At 49.9% G+C, this 19519-nt stretch overlaps 1 protein-coding gene across 8 annotated transcripts in view; it reads left to right on the forward strand.

The window, feature by feature from the left end:
• The window catches only part of ATP2B2 (ATPase plasma membrane Ca2+ transporting 2), a 368890-nt gene that overhangs the window by 317169 nt on the left and 32202 nt on the right, over positions 1-19519 (forward strand). For all 8 annotated transcript variants that reach the window (XR_013157774.1, XM_077116558.1, XM_077116561.1 and 5 more), the window contains 4 exons: positions 821-1035; positions 7964-8206; positions 17896-18137; positions 19155-19389. Coding sequence is in view for 7 of the 8 variants with exons in the window: in XM_077116558.1 (XP_076972673.1) it covers positions 821-1035; positions 7964-8206; positions 17896-18137; positions 19155-19389 (935 nt within the window). In the remaining variant the exon portion in view is untranslated. The remainder of the gene's footprint in view (positions 1-820; positions 1036-7963; positions 8207-17895; positions 18138-19154; positions 19390-19519) is intronic.

Raw genomic sequence — 19519 nt, forward strand, 5'->3', positions numbered from 1 at the left:
TAGCTGCAGTTCCTCACTGGTCTCCAGCCACGGGCAACTCATTTCTCCTCTCTGAGTCTCAGTTTCCTTAGCCAAAGGCACACCTAGCTGCTGTTTCCTCTGCCCAGCATGCACTTCCCCCAGGTCACCCCACAGTTGCTCCTTCTTATAGTTAGAATGGCTGCTTACATATCACCTCCTCCAGGAAGCCTGCCCTGATTGCCCTGTCTAAAGGAGCCACTCCCTACCACGCCACTTCACTTTCTATCATCTCATCCTGGTGGTTCTCTCTTCATAATGTTTATCCTTATCTTCAATTATCTTGTTCATGTATTTGTCTGCTTATAATCTCTTCCCCCTCCCCTGCCCACTAAGCACAAGTTTACTGCTGTGTCCCTCATTCCTAGAATAGGAGCTGCCATGTGCCTGGCACATAGTAGGTGCACAAATGGTGTGCGTCAGATGAGTGAGGAAATACACATTACCAACTTCTCATCGTTATTGTGGGAAAATTCTAGGCAACCAGGCCTTGTTTATTCATACAGCCACTCAGCGTGCATTTCCTGAGCACCTACTATGTGCCAGGCAACTGTCCTTGGCAATTTCCATGCATCTCCTCATTGGCGCCTCACAAAACCCTTGGAGGGTCTGTGTGTGCATCCCCCCACCCCCACCCCCGTATAGAGGAAGAAACTGAGGCTTTGGGAGGATCAAAGACTCACCCCCAGGGTACGAGGCGAACCAGTGGGAGAGGCGGGATGTGAGCTCGGGCCTGCCTGAGCCCAGAGCCCTCCCTGCCCAGCGCCCAGCACCCTCTGAGCAGGTGTCCCCCGCATTGCAGGCCTGGTGATGTCGGCCATCACGGTCATCATCCTGGTGCTCTACTTCACCGTGGACACCTTTGTGGTCAACAAGAAGCCGTGGCTGCCCGAGTGCACTCCCGTCTACGTGCAGTACTTCGTCAAATTCTTCATCATTGGTGTGACGGTGCTGGTGGTGGCCGTGCCCGAGGGCCTCCCTCTGGCTGTGACCATCTCGCTGGCCTACTCGGTGAAGGTGAGAGGAGGAAAGTGGGGCCGTCAGGCTGGCAAAGCCCCGGCTCGGCTGAGATGAGCTGTCCCCCGGCCGGGGTGCCGGTGGTGGGGGCAGTCAGGGCTGGGGGTGGGAGAAGGACGAAGAAGAGAGTGGGCACATCTGACGCCCAGAGAAAGGATGCAGGCAGGAACCCACAACTCGCCTGTCCCCAGGTGGGCAACCGGAGCAGCAAACTGGAGAGCTGTGCCCTGGCAAAGGGGATCACCAGCCTCCAGCCCTGCCAAGTGTCGCCGTGTGGGTTGCAGGCTCCAAGGTGGCCAGCTTGTCACCATTTTCAAAAGAAGCCGGAAACCCGGGCTTGAATATAAACTTCCCCGATTTTTAAACGTTGGCGATCAACTCAAATGTACATACAGATGCAAACATCATCGTGTGAGCCCAAACCCATTCTACTCTCACACTTCAAGCAGACGTCTGGTGGCCATAGTATTTGTGCAGCTTGTCTCAGAGGTTTGTCCCTAGAAGTTTGAAAGAGGTAAGCCCAGAACATAAAGGAAGTCTGAGTTTAAGGAAACCCTTTCCCCCTTGGGATCTGGGCAGAAAACACAAGATGTTTTCAAAGAAGTGCAAATGAAGGGGTAGGGCCATAAATGGTTACTATGGGAAACCCCCGTGTCTGGGGGACATCCCGGATCTCTGCCCTGATGGCAAAACCCACCTCCACCAGTGGCTGCTTGAAGAGGCCAAATGCAGGATTGAGCTGCCTGGTGTCCCCAAGGGCACTGCAAGTCTGGTCCTCTTTGGGGCACTGGCACTTGGAGGGCGGCCTCCTCACCCCCAGGTTCTCACACCCCTGTCTCATTTTCTTCCATTTTCTCCTTGGTTTCCCCACCTCCGAGGGCAGGATCCTGGAGTCCCTGTTTCCCAGGGTCCCGGTGCCGGAATGACCCCAAAAGAGCAGAGTGGTGTCGTCCTTATAACCCTCAGACCCTGAGAACTTGGCAGAGCCACCTGGGGGCGCGGTGAGCGTCAGTTTCCATGCTGCAATTTGGGCTGCGCCCTCTGATGTAATTTCATACAGAACAGAGATCTCCCGGCAGGTGCCGGAAAGCGGTAGCCATGTGTAAAGAATACGGTCCTTATCGGCTCCCTGTTTTAGGGTTCTTGAAGAAAATCCATTCCACAAAGCAGAGCCCAAACAGGTCATAGCACGATACACCTCGGGGGCCCAGGGCCCAGGGAAGGTGACTCTTAAACAGTTGTGAGTAGGGGACCCCCTGACAGCCACCTGGCTGAACTTGGGGTCTTCTTGAAAGATGCACAGTGTTGGTTTGTGCAGATTATTGGCTGGTCACTGCTCCTGCCGCAGTTCATACCTCCGGCACCTGATGTCCAGTTGTCTTAGGTAGATTTCGTTATGCAGACACTTGATAATCTTAGCATCACACCCCATCCCAGAAGAGGCAAATTATTCCTTCTCTGAGCTGGACCTATGCCCCCTGGGAGCTGCCATCGAGAGAACAGAGGTGACCACTTAGGACAGCGCTGTCCAGTAGAGATAGAATACAAGGCACATGCGTTGTTTGGGTTTTTTTTTTTTTGCATGGGCAGGTACTAGGCAGGCGAGAACTCTGCCTGCCGAGCCACCGTGGGCAGCCCCACATGTGTCATTTTAAATGTCCTAGTAGTCATGTATTTAAAAAGAAGTAAAGAGAAACAGGTAAAATTGATTTTAATAATTTAATTTACTCAACCCACCATGTCCAAAATTATCAACTCAACATGTAATCAATATAAATATTATTGAGATATTTTGTGTTCCCTTTTTTCATCCTGTCCTCAAAATCTGACATGCGTTTTACCCGTACAGCACATTCCGGTTCGGACTAGCCACGTGCCAAGGTCTCACCGGCCACACGTGGTTACCACAGTGCACAGGGCGGGCTCAGGCAATCTTAAGCCCAACAGGTGAACCCTCTTCAGAGGGCTGGAGCCCGACAGAATTGATTAAGGCTGTGAAGTTTAATAGAGCTGGGATAGGAGCCAGGTGTGTTATCCTGGTCACATCACTTGGCCTCGGTAGAACTGGATTCACAGGGCTTCTTGCAGGCCTACTGGGATTCTTATACCATCAAGGCATCAAGGGAGAAAATAAATGCAGAAGGGTTTTGCAAACTATGAAGTGCATTACAAATTCAAGTGGCTGTGGATCCTCCATTCAACATATATTTATTGTTGCTATCATCACATGCTATAATAAGAGAAATGGCAATAGCATGTAATCCCACCAATACTCATTTTTTCATGACATAAACCTCTATTAAAATTATTCTAATTGCACTCCCTTTGCACCCTTGCTATGAGAGTTACAATAAGGACCAAGACTGAAGGGACTCAGATCCTAGGTACAGACCAGAACCCACCCTATGGCAGCTCTTCACAACCCTCCTTGCAGGCTGGGTCGCTACGTTAGGAGGGTCTTATTAAGAATGGTGGTTGTCGGGGATTGAACCGTGACCCCCACAAAAGGTGAATTCCAGTCCCAACCCTGGTCCTGTGGGCGTGAACCATTAGTAAATAGGACCATCTTTGAAGAGGGGTGCCCAAACTGAAAAAGGGAGGGCCTCAATCCAATACAGCTGAAGTCCTCATAAGCAAAGGAACTTGGACACAAAGGGAAGCCATGGAGAGCAGCCAGAAACTGGAAGTCAACAGAACCCAGAAGAGAAAGGAGGAGATGCTGCCATGTGCACGGTCATGTGACAGAAAAGCCAAGGAACCCAATGATCACCCACCATCCAGAAGATACCAACTGAAGGACAAAGCGAGCCTTCTAGCTCCTAAAACCATGAGCCAATAAATTCCTGTTGTTCAGCCAACCCATTGCACAGTGTTTATTTTAGCAGCTGAGAAACTAAAAGAGTTTTTGGTATCAGAAAGCGGGGTACTGCCATGACGCATACCGAAAAAAGTGGACATGGCTTTGGAATTGGATAATGAGTACAGGCTGGAAGAATTGTGAGCGCTCAAAAATGAGTGAGAGCTGTAGAGACCTGTCTTAGAGTATACATAATTCATCATGAACAGAACGCTGGTAGAAATAGGGACGTTAAAGGTACTTCTGGTGAGACCTTAGGAAGAAATGATGACTACGTCGTTGGAAACTGGAAGAAAGGCAATCCTTGTTACAAAATGGCAGAGAATTGGTGACATTGGATCCTGATGTCAGGTGGAAGTCAGAACTTGTAAGTGATGAACTTATATATTTAGTTGAGGAGATTTCCAAGCTAAGCATGGAAGGTGCAGCCTGCAGTTTGTCCTTGCAGCTGATGGTAAAATGAGAGAGAAAGAGTAACTGAGGATTGCATGAGCAGCACTCTTTGCACAAGGAAATGAGCAATTAATAATTTGGAAAATTCTGAGCCTATCCAGATAGTGTGCTCTGAGACCAGGGCCAGAAGAAGCTCTCCCAGCGACCCCCCCTGAACTGAGGGGAAGTGAACCTCCAGAGAGCAGGGCTCATGCAAGTGTTTAACTGAAGGACCCTTTGCTAATGGATCCAGCCAGCCATTTCTGAGGAAGTCAGGATTGGAAATGCAGTCATCCAGGAAGGATCTATGGAAAGTTCTATCACCTCAAGGTTTGAACCCCCTGTAACTGCACACAGAGCCACAGGTTTTTTTTGCAAAATTATGAGCAGAATCACTACCAGCCTGAACTGAAAGGGACAGAGAAGGGATGAATTAAAGGAAAAATGACTTCATAGACAGAACCATGGAAGCTGAGGCTGGACTAAAGAGATCTCCTCGGAACAAAAGAGAGGGGCTATGGTCAAATGTGGAAAGGGCAAGTCCACCCCTGCACTTAGAATTTTTTTGTTTGTTTTTTATTCTGGGCACGAGCAGACTCCAGGAATCGAACCCGGGTCTCTGGCATATCAAATGAGAATTCTATCACTGAGTGTTCTAGTTTGCTAGCTTCCAGAATGCAATATACAAGAAACAGAATGGCTTTTAAAAGGGGAGATTTAATGAGCTACTAGTTTACAGTTCTAAGGCCGAGAAAATATCCCAATTAACACGTCTATAGAAATGTCCGATTAAGGCATCCATCCAGGGAAAGATACCTTGGTTCAAAAAGGCCGATGAAGTTCAAGGTTTCTCTCTCAAGTAAGAAGGCACATGGCGAACACAGTCAGGGCTTGTCTCTCATTCAGAAGGGCACATGGCGAACACGGCGTCATCTGCTAGCTTTCTCTCCTGGCTTCTGGTTTCATGAAGCTCCCCGGGTAACGTTTTCCTTCTTCATCTCCAAAGGTTGCTGGCTCGTGGACTCTCTGCTTCGTGGTGCTGCAGCATTCTCTGCTCTCTCTGAATCTCTCTGGGGTGGTACTCCTGTCAAACGGTAATGCAGGTGTCCTAAGGCGATCTCAGGGAGGACAGAAACCTCTCGTGGAGCAGAACGACATAGCCACGAGAAGCAGAGTCCAAAATCCGCAAGGCAGGCTGTGAAGCCGACGGTTCCGATGGAGGGTCTGGACGAACTCCACAGGAGAGGTTCACCAGCTGAAACAGGAAGAGCCTGTCTCTTCTGATTGCTCCTTAAAAGGCTTCCAGTGATCAGATTAAGCATCACTCATTGCAGAAGACACTCCCCTTTGGCTGATTACAAATGGAATCAGCTGTGGATGCAGCTGACATGATCATGATCTAATTCTATGAAATGTCCTCATCGCAACAGACAGGCCAGCACTTGCCCAACCAGACAAACAGGTACCACTACTTGGCCAAGTTGACACATGAACCTGACCATGACACTGAGCTATCCTTGCATCACACCCCTGTACTTGGAAGAGGCAAGACATCTGTCCTAGTGCTTGGGGAGCCATGGGCCTTGCACCTGTTGTTCAGGAAGAGTGCTGCCACCCCAGGGCTCAGAGAGGGTGGGGCCTAGACCCCAATGTTTTGGGGGGAGCATGGCCTCTGTGCAAATGCTTGGAGAGGGTGGGGCTGCTGCTCCAACAGGGCTGGAGGACAAAACATTTATCTGTAGGAGACTCTCAGACCTGGAAATCTAATAGAGTTTGCCCTGCTGGGTTTCAGGCTTGTTTGAGAAATGTCTCCTGTTTTCCTTCCGATTTCTCCCTTCTGGAATGGTCATGTCTATCCTATGCCTGCCCCACCACTGTATTTTGTAAGCAGATAAGTTATTTTGTAGGTTTCATGGGTCCACGGACTGAGGGAATTTTTGCCCCAGGATACACCATAGCTGGAACCAATTTTGTAAGACTTCGCACTCAGCATGGTTAGTGAAATGGCTTACGGCTTTTAGGATGTTGTGATGGAGTGAATGCATTTTGCATGTGGGAAGAACATGTCTTTTGGGGGTCCAGAGGGCAGACTATTGGAGATTGAATCCTGTCCCCCACAAAAGGCATGCACAGTTTATCTAAAGTGTCAAATTCTACTTTCTCTGGATTTTTCTAATCTAGAAGTCTGAATTAGTTAAAGAAGATTTATATGGAGTGAAAGCAAACAGGATAAGTGGTTTCAGTAAAGAGCAAAGTAACCATTAAATTAGCTTGAACATGAAGGAAAAAAAAAAGCATGTGCAGGTCCCAACCCCTGGTCCTGTGGGTATGAACCATTTATAAATAGGCCCTTTGAAGATGGTGTTAACTAAGGGGTGCCCAAACCGAACAAGGGAGGGCCTCAATCCAGTACCGCTAAAGTCCTCATAAACTAAGGAAATTGGACACAGAGAAGGAGCCACAGGAGAAACCAGAGGCGGAAATCAGCAGAACCCGGAAGAGAAAGAAGATGCCACCACATACTTTGCCACATGACAGAAAAGCCAAGGAACCCCAAAGATTTCTAGCCAGTCAGAAGATAAAGGGAGGCAGCAGGCTTCCTTCTAGCCTTTGAAACCATAAGCGAGAACATTTCTGTTGTGAAGCCAACCCATTGTATGGCATTTGTTTCAGTAGCTGGAAAACTAATACAACAGTTTCTTGAAAATTATTTTATTTACAACTACTTGCTTGGGAACGTGGAAGCTAGGAGTGTGGAGCTGGAGCAGAGAGAAAAGGAGGCATATAGAATAAAAGTGATAATATGTTTAGTAGGATTCCATATTTGCTAAAAATTTAATATCAAGAAAGGATGGTTATATATAAGATATAGCATTCTGGATGGTAGTGTATGACTTACTGGTTTTTATTTTCTTTTTTGTGTATATATATATAAAATAAATTTTGTGGTTTTTATCATGCATGTAATAATGCATGTTCATTGCTTTTTAAATATGGAATCTATAGATTTAAAAAAGAAGATAATAATAACCTCCTCTAATTCTACCATCTAGAGATAGTGAAATTAATATTTTGATATATATCTGTCCAGACGTTTTTTTCTAGATCTATCAACACATATATATCCTAAATTTACTTGCTTTTGGTAAAATCATAGTGTCATGAAAACCAGGCACCAGTGAAAGCTGGTATGTTTGAGAAAATCCATAACCAAATAAGAAGACGTTATTTATGTTGGGGTGTAAGAGAAAAATATGTGAAATACTCAGGAAGGACCTAAGCCTGGACTTATTAACTTTTTCCCTTATTTTTTTTTCCATAAAGAGTGTAGACAAACTCCTGTAACTAAAATTAACACAGTCCATTCATCCGTGGCCCTTTGCCTTCTCTTTTATTCTCGGAGATATTGAGGATTTTCAGTAAAACCCCAGGGATGGTGAAAACCAGCATAATCCCCAGCACAGGCCCTGCCATCAGAGCTGCCGGCGCCGAGCCCGGCTGCATGCGCAGGAAGCGACGAGCAGGCTTGCAGCTTGGCCCCAAGCACTGCAGGTCCCCACCCCCCTCCCCGTGCCCCCGTGCCCCCGCGCTGCCCGCGCCCCCTCCTCACCGCCGCCCTCCCCCCGCCCCTCCCCCCAGAAAATGATGAAGGACAACAACCTGGTCCGCCACCTGGACGCCTGCGAGACCATGGGCAACGCCACGGCCATCTGCTCGGACAAGACGGGCACCCTGACCACCAACCGCATGACCGTGGTGCAGGCGTACGTCGGCGACGTCCACTACAAGGAGATCCCCGACCCCGGCTCCATCAACGCCAAGACCATGGAGCTGCTCGTCCACGCCATCGCCATCAACAGCGCCTACACCACCAAGATCCTGGTGAGTGGGTGCCGGCCGCGGCCACCACTGGGGGGGACTGGAAACACCAGGTAGGGTGGGCCCCGCCACCCGTACATTCTAGAACCCCGCCGATGTTTGGGGCGGGTGGTGGGACATGTAAGCCATCTGTGTGTTCCCTTAAAGTCGCCGCGATGTTTGGGTGATGAAAAAAAGAGATGGTTGTTAACTGTGTCTTTAAAATCCTGTCATTGGATTTTAAATCCACCACCACCACCACCCGGAACAAAAACCTTTTACTAGTTGGCTTTTACTAAGCAACAGACTACCGTAAAACATAGTGGCAGGAAACAAAACTGTGTATTTGGCTTACAGTTTTTGCAGGTCAGCAGTTTAGTCTGGACTCGGCTGGGTGGTCCCCCAGGTCCGGCCTGGGCTCACCCACGCGTTTCTGGTGGCTCAAGGGGACAGCTCTTGCTGATCTCGGCAGGGTATAGGCTGACCTGGTATGGCTCATCTCTGTGCCCTCTGTGGGCTCACGTCCTCTAGCAGGCTACCCCGGGCGTATTCTCATGGCGACAACAGGGTTGCACCAAAGAGAGCAGAAAGCGTGCACAGCCTCTTGAGGCCCAGGCTCTGAACCGTGCATTATCACTTTGCTGCATCCTATTAGCTGATGCAAGTCGGTTGGCCAGCCCAGATTCAAGGAGTGGGGACACAGACTCCACCTCTTGAACGGAAGAGATGCAAAGTCATGTTGCAGAGGGTGTCGATTCAGAAGTGGGAATGTTTGCGGCCATTTTCACAAACAATCTCCCAAAGATGAGGATGTCATTGTTTGTAATAGTGGCGTTGTTTTCACTCTCAGGTAAGGCGCCTGGCTCATCGCACCGTAGTCCTTATTTGGCTTAGAAGTGCACGTTGCCTCTGTTGAGTGAGCCAACACTCAGATCAAGGGAAATGGTTTGTGCATCCAGATGTCGGTCGGCATCCAGGTGCAGGGCATCTCCTCCGAGCCAGCATCCAGGTGGGCAGCTGAGCTTTGGTGCTTTCCCTGCCGTGTGCCCTAGCACTGACCTCTCCCTTTACTGCCCTGAGCCAGCTCCCAGCCTTCACGAGCAGGTGGGGTTTGTGGAAGCTGCCAGCAGCTGTATCTAAACAGGGAGAAGAGCATGAGTCAGCAGTGAGGGGTGGAAAGCTGGTGGGGGAAGGAGGAGGCGAAAGCTTCGGCCTCCAGACGCCAGGGCTGCAGGACCAGACACCAGGGCTGCAGGAACTGCACACTCGGCTGCAGCTGAGTAGCCAAGGAGAGCTACCTGGGAAGGGAGGCAGAAGTAAAAAAGGAAGTAGTTTGGGGGAACACAAGCAAATAAATGTTAGAGAGCCCTGGGAGAGGGATGCCAGAAATGATAACACTTCTACTTTTCCCCTGATTTAGGAATCAAGGGAAATCAGGATTGTTTCATTCTGTTCCCCAGGCCTTCCTAAAGTAACCGAGGTTTTGGGCAGCAGGCGGATCCCCAGAGCAGGCCTCGGGCAATAGGGGTGGCTGGGAGGGCAGAGCACCTGAGGTGGCCTTGAATAGAGACATGTTCTTGAATGACAGTAAAAAGCAGTCCGGGGATCTGCCAAGAGGGCTGCGGAAACATGTCCACAGTGATAATCTCAATTAGTCAGCGTGCCTTAGCACCAGCAGCAAAACCAGAATCTCATTTCCAGATGCCCGTTGAGTGAGGCTGTGTCTAGGGCCAATCAGTCCCCGTGGGGAGAGCACGTCACTGCTGAGACAGACAGAGTCATGATCTGGGAACTAGGGTCCTTGTTTTATAGGCCAAGCCAAGTCACTGAGCCTCCTACTCTGTTCCTTGAACACAGGCATGCTGGGATCCCTACACCTCACATCTGAGTTCTCCCTGAAAGGATCCTGGCCACGTGGTTCTCCTCACCTGGGGCTGACATGCACCAGTGTGGGAGGGCCAGGAGAACCCCTGGTAGGACTGGGTGGTGGTTGAAGCTCATAGCCGATAGCCAGATGGCCTGGGTCCAAATCCCTCTGTAGCTGTGTGAGTATGGGCAAGCTACTTAACCTTTCTGTGCCTCCATTTCCTGTGGTGGAAAGTGGGAAAATGATAGGATTGTTGTGAGAATGAAATGAGTTCTTGGTCACTGAGAGCTAGTCCTGCAGCATTTTTAGCCTCCAGTTGTCTTGGAAAAGAAGATCAGCAGTCCAAAGTGTCAGATCCACTGCCAGGGCCTACCAGCCATAATGGGGCCAATGGGCTCTCAAGGACTTCCCTTCTAAGACCAGATGAGGCCTGTGAAGAGCTGGGGATACTCAATCCGAGAAAGAAGGCCAGCCACTCTCCAAACCAGACTGGGAAATCCAATGGCAAGACACGCTGACATAACACAAGAGGAGACAGGGCAGGAAAGACATGCAAAGTCCTCCCCACTTCCACACTAGCTTCAAATGTGAAATGAGCCTGGTCGGGGCTCCCACATGCTGTACTTTCCCTCTACGATGGCATCAGTTCCTCTGAGCTTTCTTGCTGCCTAATGCTTCAGCAGGCTGTGGACTCTTTGAGAGTGAGAGACTCAGCTAAGTCATCTCTGGGCCCCCTGGCATAGGCTTTTGGGAAATACTGGATGGGTGGCAGGGCAAGTGAATGAAGGAATGAATAGATGTATAGATGAGTAATTAATGGGAGAAGGGGTAGGTAGGAAGAGGAATAAATCCATGAATGAATGGGTATGTGGATGGGCGTGTCAGTGGGAGGAAAGGGTGAATGGGATGGGTAGATGTATAAGTGGGTGGACAAGTGGATTATGGATGGGTGGATGGATGGATAAATGGATGGATAGATGGGTGGGTGCATGATTGGATTGTGGATGGGTGGATAGATGGCTGGGTAGATATATGAGTGGATTATGGATGGATGGATGGATGGATGGATGGATAGATGGATGGGATGGATGGGTGATATGGAGAGGTGGATGAATGGATGAATAGATGAGAGTGTGTGAGTGTGAATATGAATTGATGGGTATCCCAGGAAAGAACTGATGTCTCTACCTTCCGCGTTCATGTTCTCTTGGAAGCAAGAGGTAGGAGTCGGCCCCAGGCCAAGTCACGGGGCAATACCAACGGTCTCATGACAGCTCCAGCCTACTGAGCTGATCTCTTCTGCAACCATCCTCAGCCTCTGGCTACACTGATCCGGAGACTTCCTGATTAAAACGAAAGGTGTCCTTTTATAAAAACAAAACAAAGCAACAATTTAAAAAACCCTAGATGAATATCTGCAAGGGAAGATTGCGTGAGTGTAGTCTACATGGATTCCCAGACCTTACGAGCACCTGATTCTGCCCCCCTCACTTTACTCCGAGGTTCAGAAAGGTGAAGGGACTATCTCAAGGCACCCTGTGGGTTGGTGGAGTTGGAATCCGGGCAGTGATGGTGAAGAGCTTTGGTTCTAAAATGGAACAGATCAGGGTTCAAATCCTAGCTTATCACCTATGTGACCCTGAGCAAGCTACTTAATCACTCCAAACTTTGGTTTCCAAATCTGTAAAGCAAGAATGTAATTAATCATAATCAGTAACATTCACTAAGCGAAACGCAATGCTGAGCTCTTAACGTGGCTTGTCTTGTGCAATGACCCCATGAAGTGCTATCACTCGTCCATTTCATAGATAAGGTCACAAGCTGAGAACAGTTAAGGAATGTGCCCAGAATCCCATAACAGGTAAGAGGCCAAGTCTGGATTGGAACCCAGGTCCATCTGATCCAGCCTGTGCTTTCACCACCGCCCCACGGCCCAACCCATCCGATCACACCTTGGCCTTGAGACAGCTCAAGGGCTGTTGGGAAGAGGAGATGTGATCATGGATAGACAGTCGTGGAGTAAGCACTCAGTTCACGGTCATTATTATTCATAAAGGTTGCCTCTGTTACTCCATCTGAGCTTTACCCTCTGTAGCATGCTTCACCCTCCACCTCCCTCTCAGATAATCAGGGCAAATGTGACCGTTACCATCTTGCAGCTAAGAAAACTGAGTTGCAGATGGATCAAGCAACCTGCCCAGGGTTGAATCCTGCGTTGAACCCAGAGCCTGGAGAATTCTGCAGGTGTTCACCAGGTGGGCAGGGGGCATGCCCCAGAAGTTACATGACTTCTTCAGGGGCTGGAGCGCTGGGGGCAGCTTGGGGGGACCTTGTGAGTCCTTAACGGCTTTCTCTTCACAGTGCTCAGAAAAACCACTGCACGCACTGGTGGAGAGTGGGATGAGGGCCGAGACAGGGGGCCTCCAAGGGGGCTAGCCTCAGTCGCATGCCTGAGAACAGTGGAGATTTTTTTTCTTTCCACCCTTGTTTCTAATAGTTAGAAACTAAACTTGCCCTCCGAAGGAGCCTACATGAATCATCCTTTACTCAGAAATTGCTTCCCTGCCTAAGAAATCCTGGCACGCCCTCAGATTCCCTTTGTCATCTCTGAATCGTTAAACATCAAGATTTGCACTAGTTCCTTCTCGTCGCCCTGCTGCTTCTCACAGCCATGGCCAGGCTTTAAGATAGAAATAGCTCTGTCCTTAGACTCTCGAGGCACTGTGCTTTCTTGGGAAAACGGTTTCCTGTTTCATCCACATTTATTCTGCCTACGAAGCCATCTGAGAGGACTTTAATTTTATATTTTATGAGGCCTCTTTTAAAGTAGGTTGGTGCCACAGTTGACATTTGAATCATTAAACAAGTTATGAGCATTTGTTAAACTGAATTATTGGGGGGTTCTATCCCAGATATCCCTGGGAGCCCCTGAAATTATTCTGGAGGAAGGAGGTGAGGAGGATTGCCTTGGGAGGCTGGACGGTACTGAATGAACAGGCCAAATTTCACCTTGTTTGAACACCCAAGAGGCCAGTATGCCCCATTCCTAAACTGAGGTTTCTGGGATACCACCTGCCCCAGGAAGCCTCCAGATCTCCAAAAGGGTAGGAAGGGTCTGCTATATTGTGTCTCCAACATGTCTTAGAACAGGAAGAGAGTAGGGCACAAGGAAAAGGGCAGAGGGGAAGGGAAGTGGCTGGGAAATAGAGACAAACCTTAAACTCAGATCTCCTAGCTCCAATATTCTAATGAACCTCAACATCCCCCTGAGTCAAGCCACTAGGCTCTGGTCAAGCCAGGGATGCCAGAAGATATGGAAGACTCTAGAAGTGACTTTGCAGGGCATTAAGGGGGAGAGATGGGGCAGGAGGTATAGTTCTGGGGTATGAAATGGCAGGTGTCTTCATGTTGCGTTCAACAACTGCTATTGTTTGTGCATTTTTGCAAATGCTGTCCTTGGGTGAAGAGTTTAAAGCAAGTCACTCCAAATAGGGAATTCTGATTTTTAACAGAGCTGTTAATCCCTGCTTTGCACCCCACTTACCCTGCACACACACGTGCACGTGCGCGCACGCGTGCACACACACACACACACACACACACACACACCCCACTGGGATGGGAAGCTTGGGAAGGCCCCAAGGAGTTTGCTTTCCAGAGGTGTGTGTCCACATGCCAGGAATTTCCCACATAAGCAGAGATGGGCCGGACTGCCACAGCCTGTCCCTGCTGGCCACTGTGGACATCTGCACCAACGCTTTACCTTCCCAGCCTCTGGGGAAGGTCCTGGGGCTCACCGTCATGGCCCTGCCACCTCACACTCCTAGGGAGACCTGGCACCCAACTGGGAAGGGCAGCCTTAGGTGACAATTCTAGAGGCCACAATTCTACCCAAATTCTGCCCCCACTGCTTGTCCCATTGGCAGCACCCACACCTATACACACACAAACACAAAATCTTTCATTCATTCATTCAACAAATAGATATCAGTACCGGAACTGGGGATACAGAGATAGGCAAGGCAGGCACAGCCCCTGCCCGTGGCCTCTGGACCAATCGCCCTCCAGTCGGCCACTTAGCGAATGATCTCAAATGCTGGCAAAGAAGCAAGGCTCACCGGGAGAGCTATAGTGGGGCTCAGAGCTGGGAACACCTGGGGTCGGACCCCAGCTCTGCCACTCACTACTGATGTGATCTCACCTCTCTGGGTCTCAGTTTGCACAACTATAAAACGGGGGTCTTAACTCCTCCTGGGGAGTTGGGAGGATACAGTCAGATGATGCATGCAAAGAGCCTAATAAAGGGATGGGCACAGGGTGGGGATTCAAAAAATGGTCACTGCTGCTGCTAGGGCATCAAGGACAAGACCTTGTCCTTGAACGGTGAATAGGAGTCAGCGAGGTCACGAGAAACAGCCTCGTTCTTGATTGGTCAAGAAGCATCCGACATTTCCTAAGTCGCTGTTAGAAAAATCACCCTATGGCAACTGCTGAGGCTTTCCACGCTACGGCTTCTGCAATCTCACTTTTGCAGACATTGTTTATAACTTGTAGCTCTTCCGATTGTCACTTTTCGGTCTCAGCTCCGTAGTTCCCCCAGCACCCCACAACAGGGGTCTGAGTTGTCCTCTCAAAGTTATCTGCTGTGCCCAGCCCCCCCAAAGGGTCTCATGTGGGGAAATATGATGGTTAAAGTTCTGAACTGGGAACCAGCGACCCTGGGCCTGGCACTCCTCAGATCAGTGAATTTAAGCCAATCATTTCCCTCACTGGCCAGGCTTTGTCTCCTCTAGCTCAAAACAATACCAACTCCTGAACACCCTTCCCAAGTTGAAGCCCTGGGGGTAAAAAGGCTCTTGTGAAGGCAACAGCAGTGGCAAACCCTCTGAGTTTGTCAGAGTAAAAAAAAGCCAAAAGAAAAGGGGGGAGGGGTCCCTGCCTCCTAACAGCGCGTGTAGGCGATTTCAGAGCACAAGTTCATGGAAACAAATTGAATTACGGAGGAGGCAGCTCTGCCATTTGCAACCGTGGATTGTTTGAAATCCTTTTAGAGGAAAATTAAAATATTTCACAGAGGGTAATAAAATGCCGGGTGTTTCGCAGGCTTGACTGCTCAGCTCTCTTGGGCAAATAAGTAATTAGGCGTTTTTATTTAAGTCATACTTGTCATTTTCGTTCATTAGTGGAGGAAAAAAAATTTTTTTTAAGTTGCTGTGGAAAATACATAAAACTCTGGAAATCACCAGAAGATTATTTATTAAGTTGTAAATAAATAAATTGTAAAAACGTGACAAGGTAACAGCACGCTGCAGAGACAAAGGGAAGCGCTTAGAATTTAATTTTCCCAAACATCAGAAATGGGACGCTGTAGTCAAAGATTCTCCTGCTTCGAAATCAGATTTCATCCAGGAGCTTGGGATGGGAGAGTGTTCCAAGGCCCTGGATGCCAGGTACCTCCTCTCCCGGCACTGCCCCACCCCACTGAGGGGCCAGCAGCCCTTCCCCACTCTCCCACCCCCCACCACCGTTGCTTTAAGGAGAGGTTTGAATTTTCTCCGAGCCAGAGATCAGAGGACCCGACTTCTCCTTTTGACGTATGGGGAAGCTGAGGGCATGAGTGGAAGGCTCCTTCCTTCCTGTGCATCCCTAGGTCACAGGACTGCTGAGGACTGAATGTGGGTATCTCCATGCCCATGTCCCCAGGGCTTGGGTGTCTCCCTGGCTTCAGTCCAAAAGCTGAGAGCAGGTCTGCCCTGTCCCATGCATAGCATCTGCTTTGTCTTCTTGAGTCCACCTTCTTTCTACCTAGGCTGTTCTTTGGAGCAGTGTGAGTGAGGATGAGACTGAGGGTCCAGAGGGCCCCTTGCACAAGGCTGGTCTGAATCCCATGAAAAGCCGTTGATGGCTGGAGGGTTTGTAGATGTATTCAAAAGTACTTATTCTTCACAACTTCTCTAGGCTTTGGGCTTATCTGTGGTGGCTTCTTACCGTGCCCAAAACCACCTCAACCTGAGCTGCTGCATACTGATGTTATTTAAGGAGGATGAGTGGGCATGTGCATGGCAAGGAGGTGGGGCACATGGGGGAGGTGGTGTAGACGCAAACGTGAACTTCCAACCCTGAGTGTTAATCCCACCTTGAGAGCATGTTAACCTGTCTTTCATGGAGTCACTCAGCAAACAATTAGTAAGTACCTCGTGTGTGCTGGGGCTTTGTGCCAGCCCTAAAGATGGAAGAGGAATTCAAGCACGGCTCTTTATCCCAAGGGGAAACAGACAAAGCAATTTTTCAAAAGCAGATATTTGAACAGGTCTTCAAGGAAGAGAATTTGGCCAGCTGGGAAGGGGAAAGGACACCATAGGGACGGAACAGCAGGGGCAAAGCAGGGAGGCAAGAGACAGCACGTGCTCAGGCAGCCACGCAGGGCAGTGAGAAGTGTTGGGGGAGACGCAGCCAGTGATTTTTCTGAGAATCTGGAGGGACTTACAGCCTAGCACCTGGCAGAGGAAGGGAAGGGGGAGAAGGGGGCGGCTCGAGAATGGGTAAGTAAATTGCAGCTTCTTCATACAATGGAATCTATAGAGTCATTAAAAATGAACAAAATAGAGCCATAAGTGGAAATGAATCTCAAAAATGTAAAGTTAAATGAGTAAAGCAAGTTACAGAAGAATGTGTACAGTCTTACATGAAGTTTTCAATATGCGAAACGCTACACATTTGCGTATATACACACCCACACATAATTAGGTTGAACTGCGTCAAATTGCCAGTACTCGACCATTTTGACATACCAAAAAACAGCAATTTCATTTGGTTTCACCTATGGAGCCCCATGGGATGGTGCAGCCACAGCATGGAATACTGCTCAGCAATAAAAAGGAAAACCTATCGGTGCAGGCAACAACTTTCCTGAATCTAGGGAATTGTGCTGATCGAGAAAAGCCAACCGAAAGGTTACCTACCGTATGAGTACATTTACAGGACATGCACAAAACTACGAAATTATAGAGAGAAAAGATGAGGGGTTGCCAGGTGTCCAGGAGGGGGAGGGGAGGGAGGTGGCTGTGGCTATACGAGGGTGGCAGGTGGGTAGAAAGGTGGTGGTGGACACACAGATCCACATACGTGAGGAAATTGCCTAGAACTACTTACACATGTGTGTGCACACACACGGAGTGCAAGCACAGCTGGTGAGATCTGAATAAGGTGGGTCGATTGTATCGGTGTGGGTATTGTGGTTGTGATATTGTGCTGCAGGGAGGTGCAAGGTGACATTTGGGGGAAACTGCATGATGGGTACACAGCAGCCCTCCAAATGAGTTCTCCCACCTGCGCGTGGAGTCTGCAATTATCTCAGAGTAAAATGTTGAAACGAATGGAATGATTACTACCAAATTTTAGAGGTTATTTCTGGGGCAGGGGGATTTTGCAGTCAGGGAGAGTCCCAAAAGGGGCTTCGATTTTATCTGTAATGTTTTATTCCCTCAAAAAGAAAAGTCTGAAGCGAATATGGCCCAAGGTTAAGATTCTACAAAGGCGAAGTGGTGGGTACACAACTGTTGGTTATACTTTCCTCTGACACGTTTTATGTTTGAAATGGTTCAGAATTTTTTTGAAAGCTGGATTGCTTTAAGCCTTCCGTCTTAAGCCATGATTGGGTCTGGCCTGAGCAGGCGGAGGGTGGGCAAAGGGCCCATGGGAGGGAAGCGAGCAGGTAGCCCTGGCCCGCCTGTCCAGGACAGTCGGAGGCGGGGCCTCCAGGGGAGTGGGCGGGGTCTCCGCGGCAGGCTCCGCCCCCTGCCCACCCCCGCGGCCTGGGGTGAGTCCGCTACGCCTCTCCCCGCAGCCCCCGGAGAAGGAGGGCGGCCTGCCGCGGCAGGTGGGCAACAAGACCGAGTGTGGCCTGCTGGGCTTCGTGCTGGACCTGAAGCAGGACTACGACCCCGTGCGTGCCCAGATGCCGGAGGAGAAGCTGTACAAAGTGTACACCTTCAACTCCGTGCGCAAGTCCATGAGCACCGTCATCAAGCTGCCCGACGAGAGCTTCCGCATGTACAGCAAGGGCGCCTCTGAGATCGTGCTCAAGAAGTAAGAGGGTGGGCAGGGGCGCCTGTGGTCGGGAGCTGGGGACATCTGGGCCACACGGGAGGGGCCATCGTCCGGGCAGAGGCCGCAGCCGGGAACCTGGACTGGAAGGGTCATCTAGCACAGAGAGGGCAGGCCCTGCTCAAGGTCACACAGCAATACTAACCTTCAAGACTCCTTGCCCAGTGTTCTTTCCACAATATTCTCTTTAAACCTACAGAGTCCTCCTCCCTAAGTCACTGTATCATCAGGAAGTTCTACTCATTATCATACTTAAATCTCTATTTCACTTCCCTTAGCATACAGTTGTTTAGGGGGTAGCTATTTTCATTACTGGCCAGCCTCCTCTGGCTCCAGGTGCCAGAAATAAGCCTTGAGAATTAAGCAAGTCATCCCACTTCTCAGGGCCTCAGTTTCCCCACTTGTATATTGAGGAGATTAATGTAGCCCAGTGGTTCTCAACCCTGGATGCCCATTGGAATCACTCCAGGGAGTGTTAGCAAACAAAAACATCAAACACTGATTCCTGGACTCATCCCAGACAAATTGAATGAGAAACTCGGGGGTAGGGCCCCCACATGGGTGTTTTTTAAAATGCTCTACCAAGTGATTCTAATGTGCAAGCTTAGATTGTATGCCCTTTTCAAACCATTTTAGCTGTGAAACTACTCTTTTCTGATGAAATCTTGTGAAAATAAAACAGATAAAAGTGGAGCTCCCTCGCTGAGTGGCGTGAGACCATTATTGCAAGGAAGCTGCCTGATTTCTTTTCGGCTGGTCCTGATTTCATCCCTGCCTGGGGCCCAAGGGCCTGGACTGTGTGCTTCCAGCCCTGAAGCATTATGGAAAATTGCCTGGGCAGATGCTGGACGACAGACAGACCAGGGCCAGCTGGGCATCGCTGGACAGGGGGAAGCCAGGCCGGCCTCAGTCTCCAGCCCAGCCCTGAGCCGGTCAGGGGGAGCAGCCCTCAGGCCCTCGCCAGGCCCTGACCATCACCGCCCCCCATCCTCCCCACAGGTGCTGCAAAATCCTCAATGGGGCGGGTGAGCCCCGGGTCTTCCGGCCCCGAGACCGGGACGAGATGGTGAAGAAGGTGATCGAGCCGATGGCCTGCGATGGGCTCCGTACCATCTGCGTGGCCTACCGGGACTTCCCCGGCAGCCCCGAGCCAGACTGGGATAACGAGAACGACATCCTCAGTGACCTCACGTGCATCTGTGTGGTGGGCATCGAGGACCCCGTGCGGCCCGAGGTAGGCCCCAGGCTGGTCCACTCGGGGAAGGGGTTGCTAAGGCTGGGAGGGCCGTTGGCAGGGTCACCCCATGCCCATCGCTTTCCCTCCTGAGCCTCAGTTCCATGCAGTGCCCTGTGGGGTCTACCTC

This window comes from Tamandua tetradactyla, chromosome 9, assembly GCF_023851605.1.
Source record: "Tamandua tetradactyla isolate mTamTet1 chromosome 9, mTamTet1.pri, whole genome shotgun sequence".
NCBI classification, from domain to species: Eukaryota; Metazoa; Chordata; class Mammalia; order Pilosa; family Myrmecophagidae; genus Tamandua; species Tamandua tetradactyla.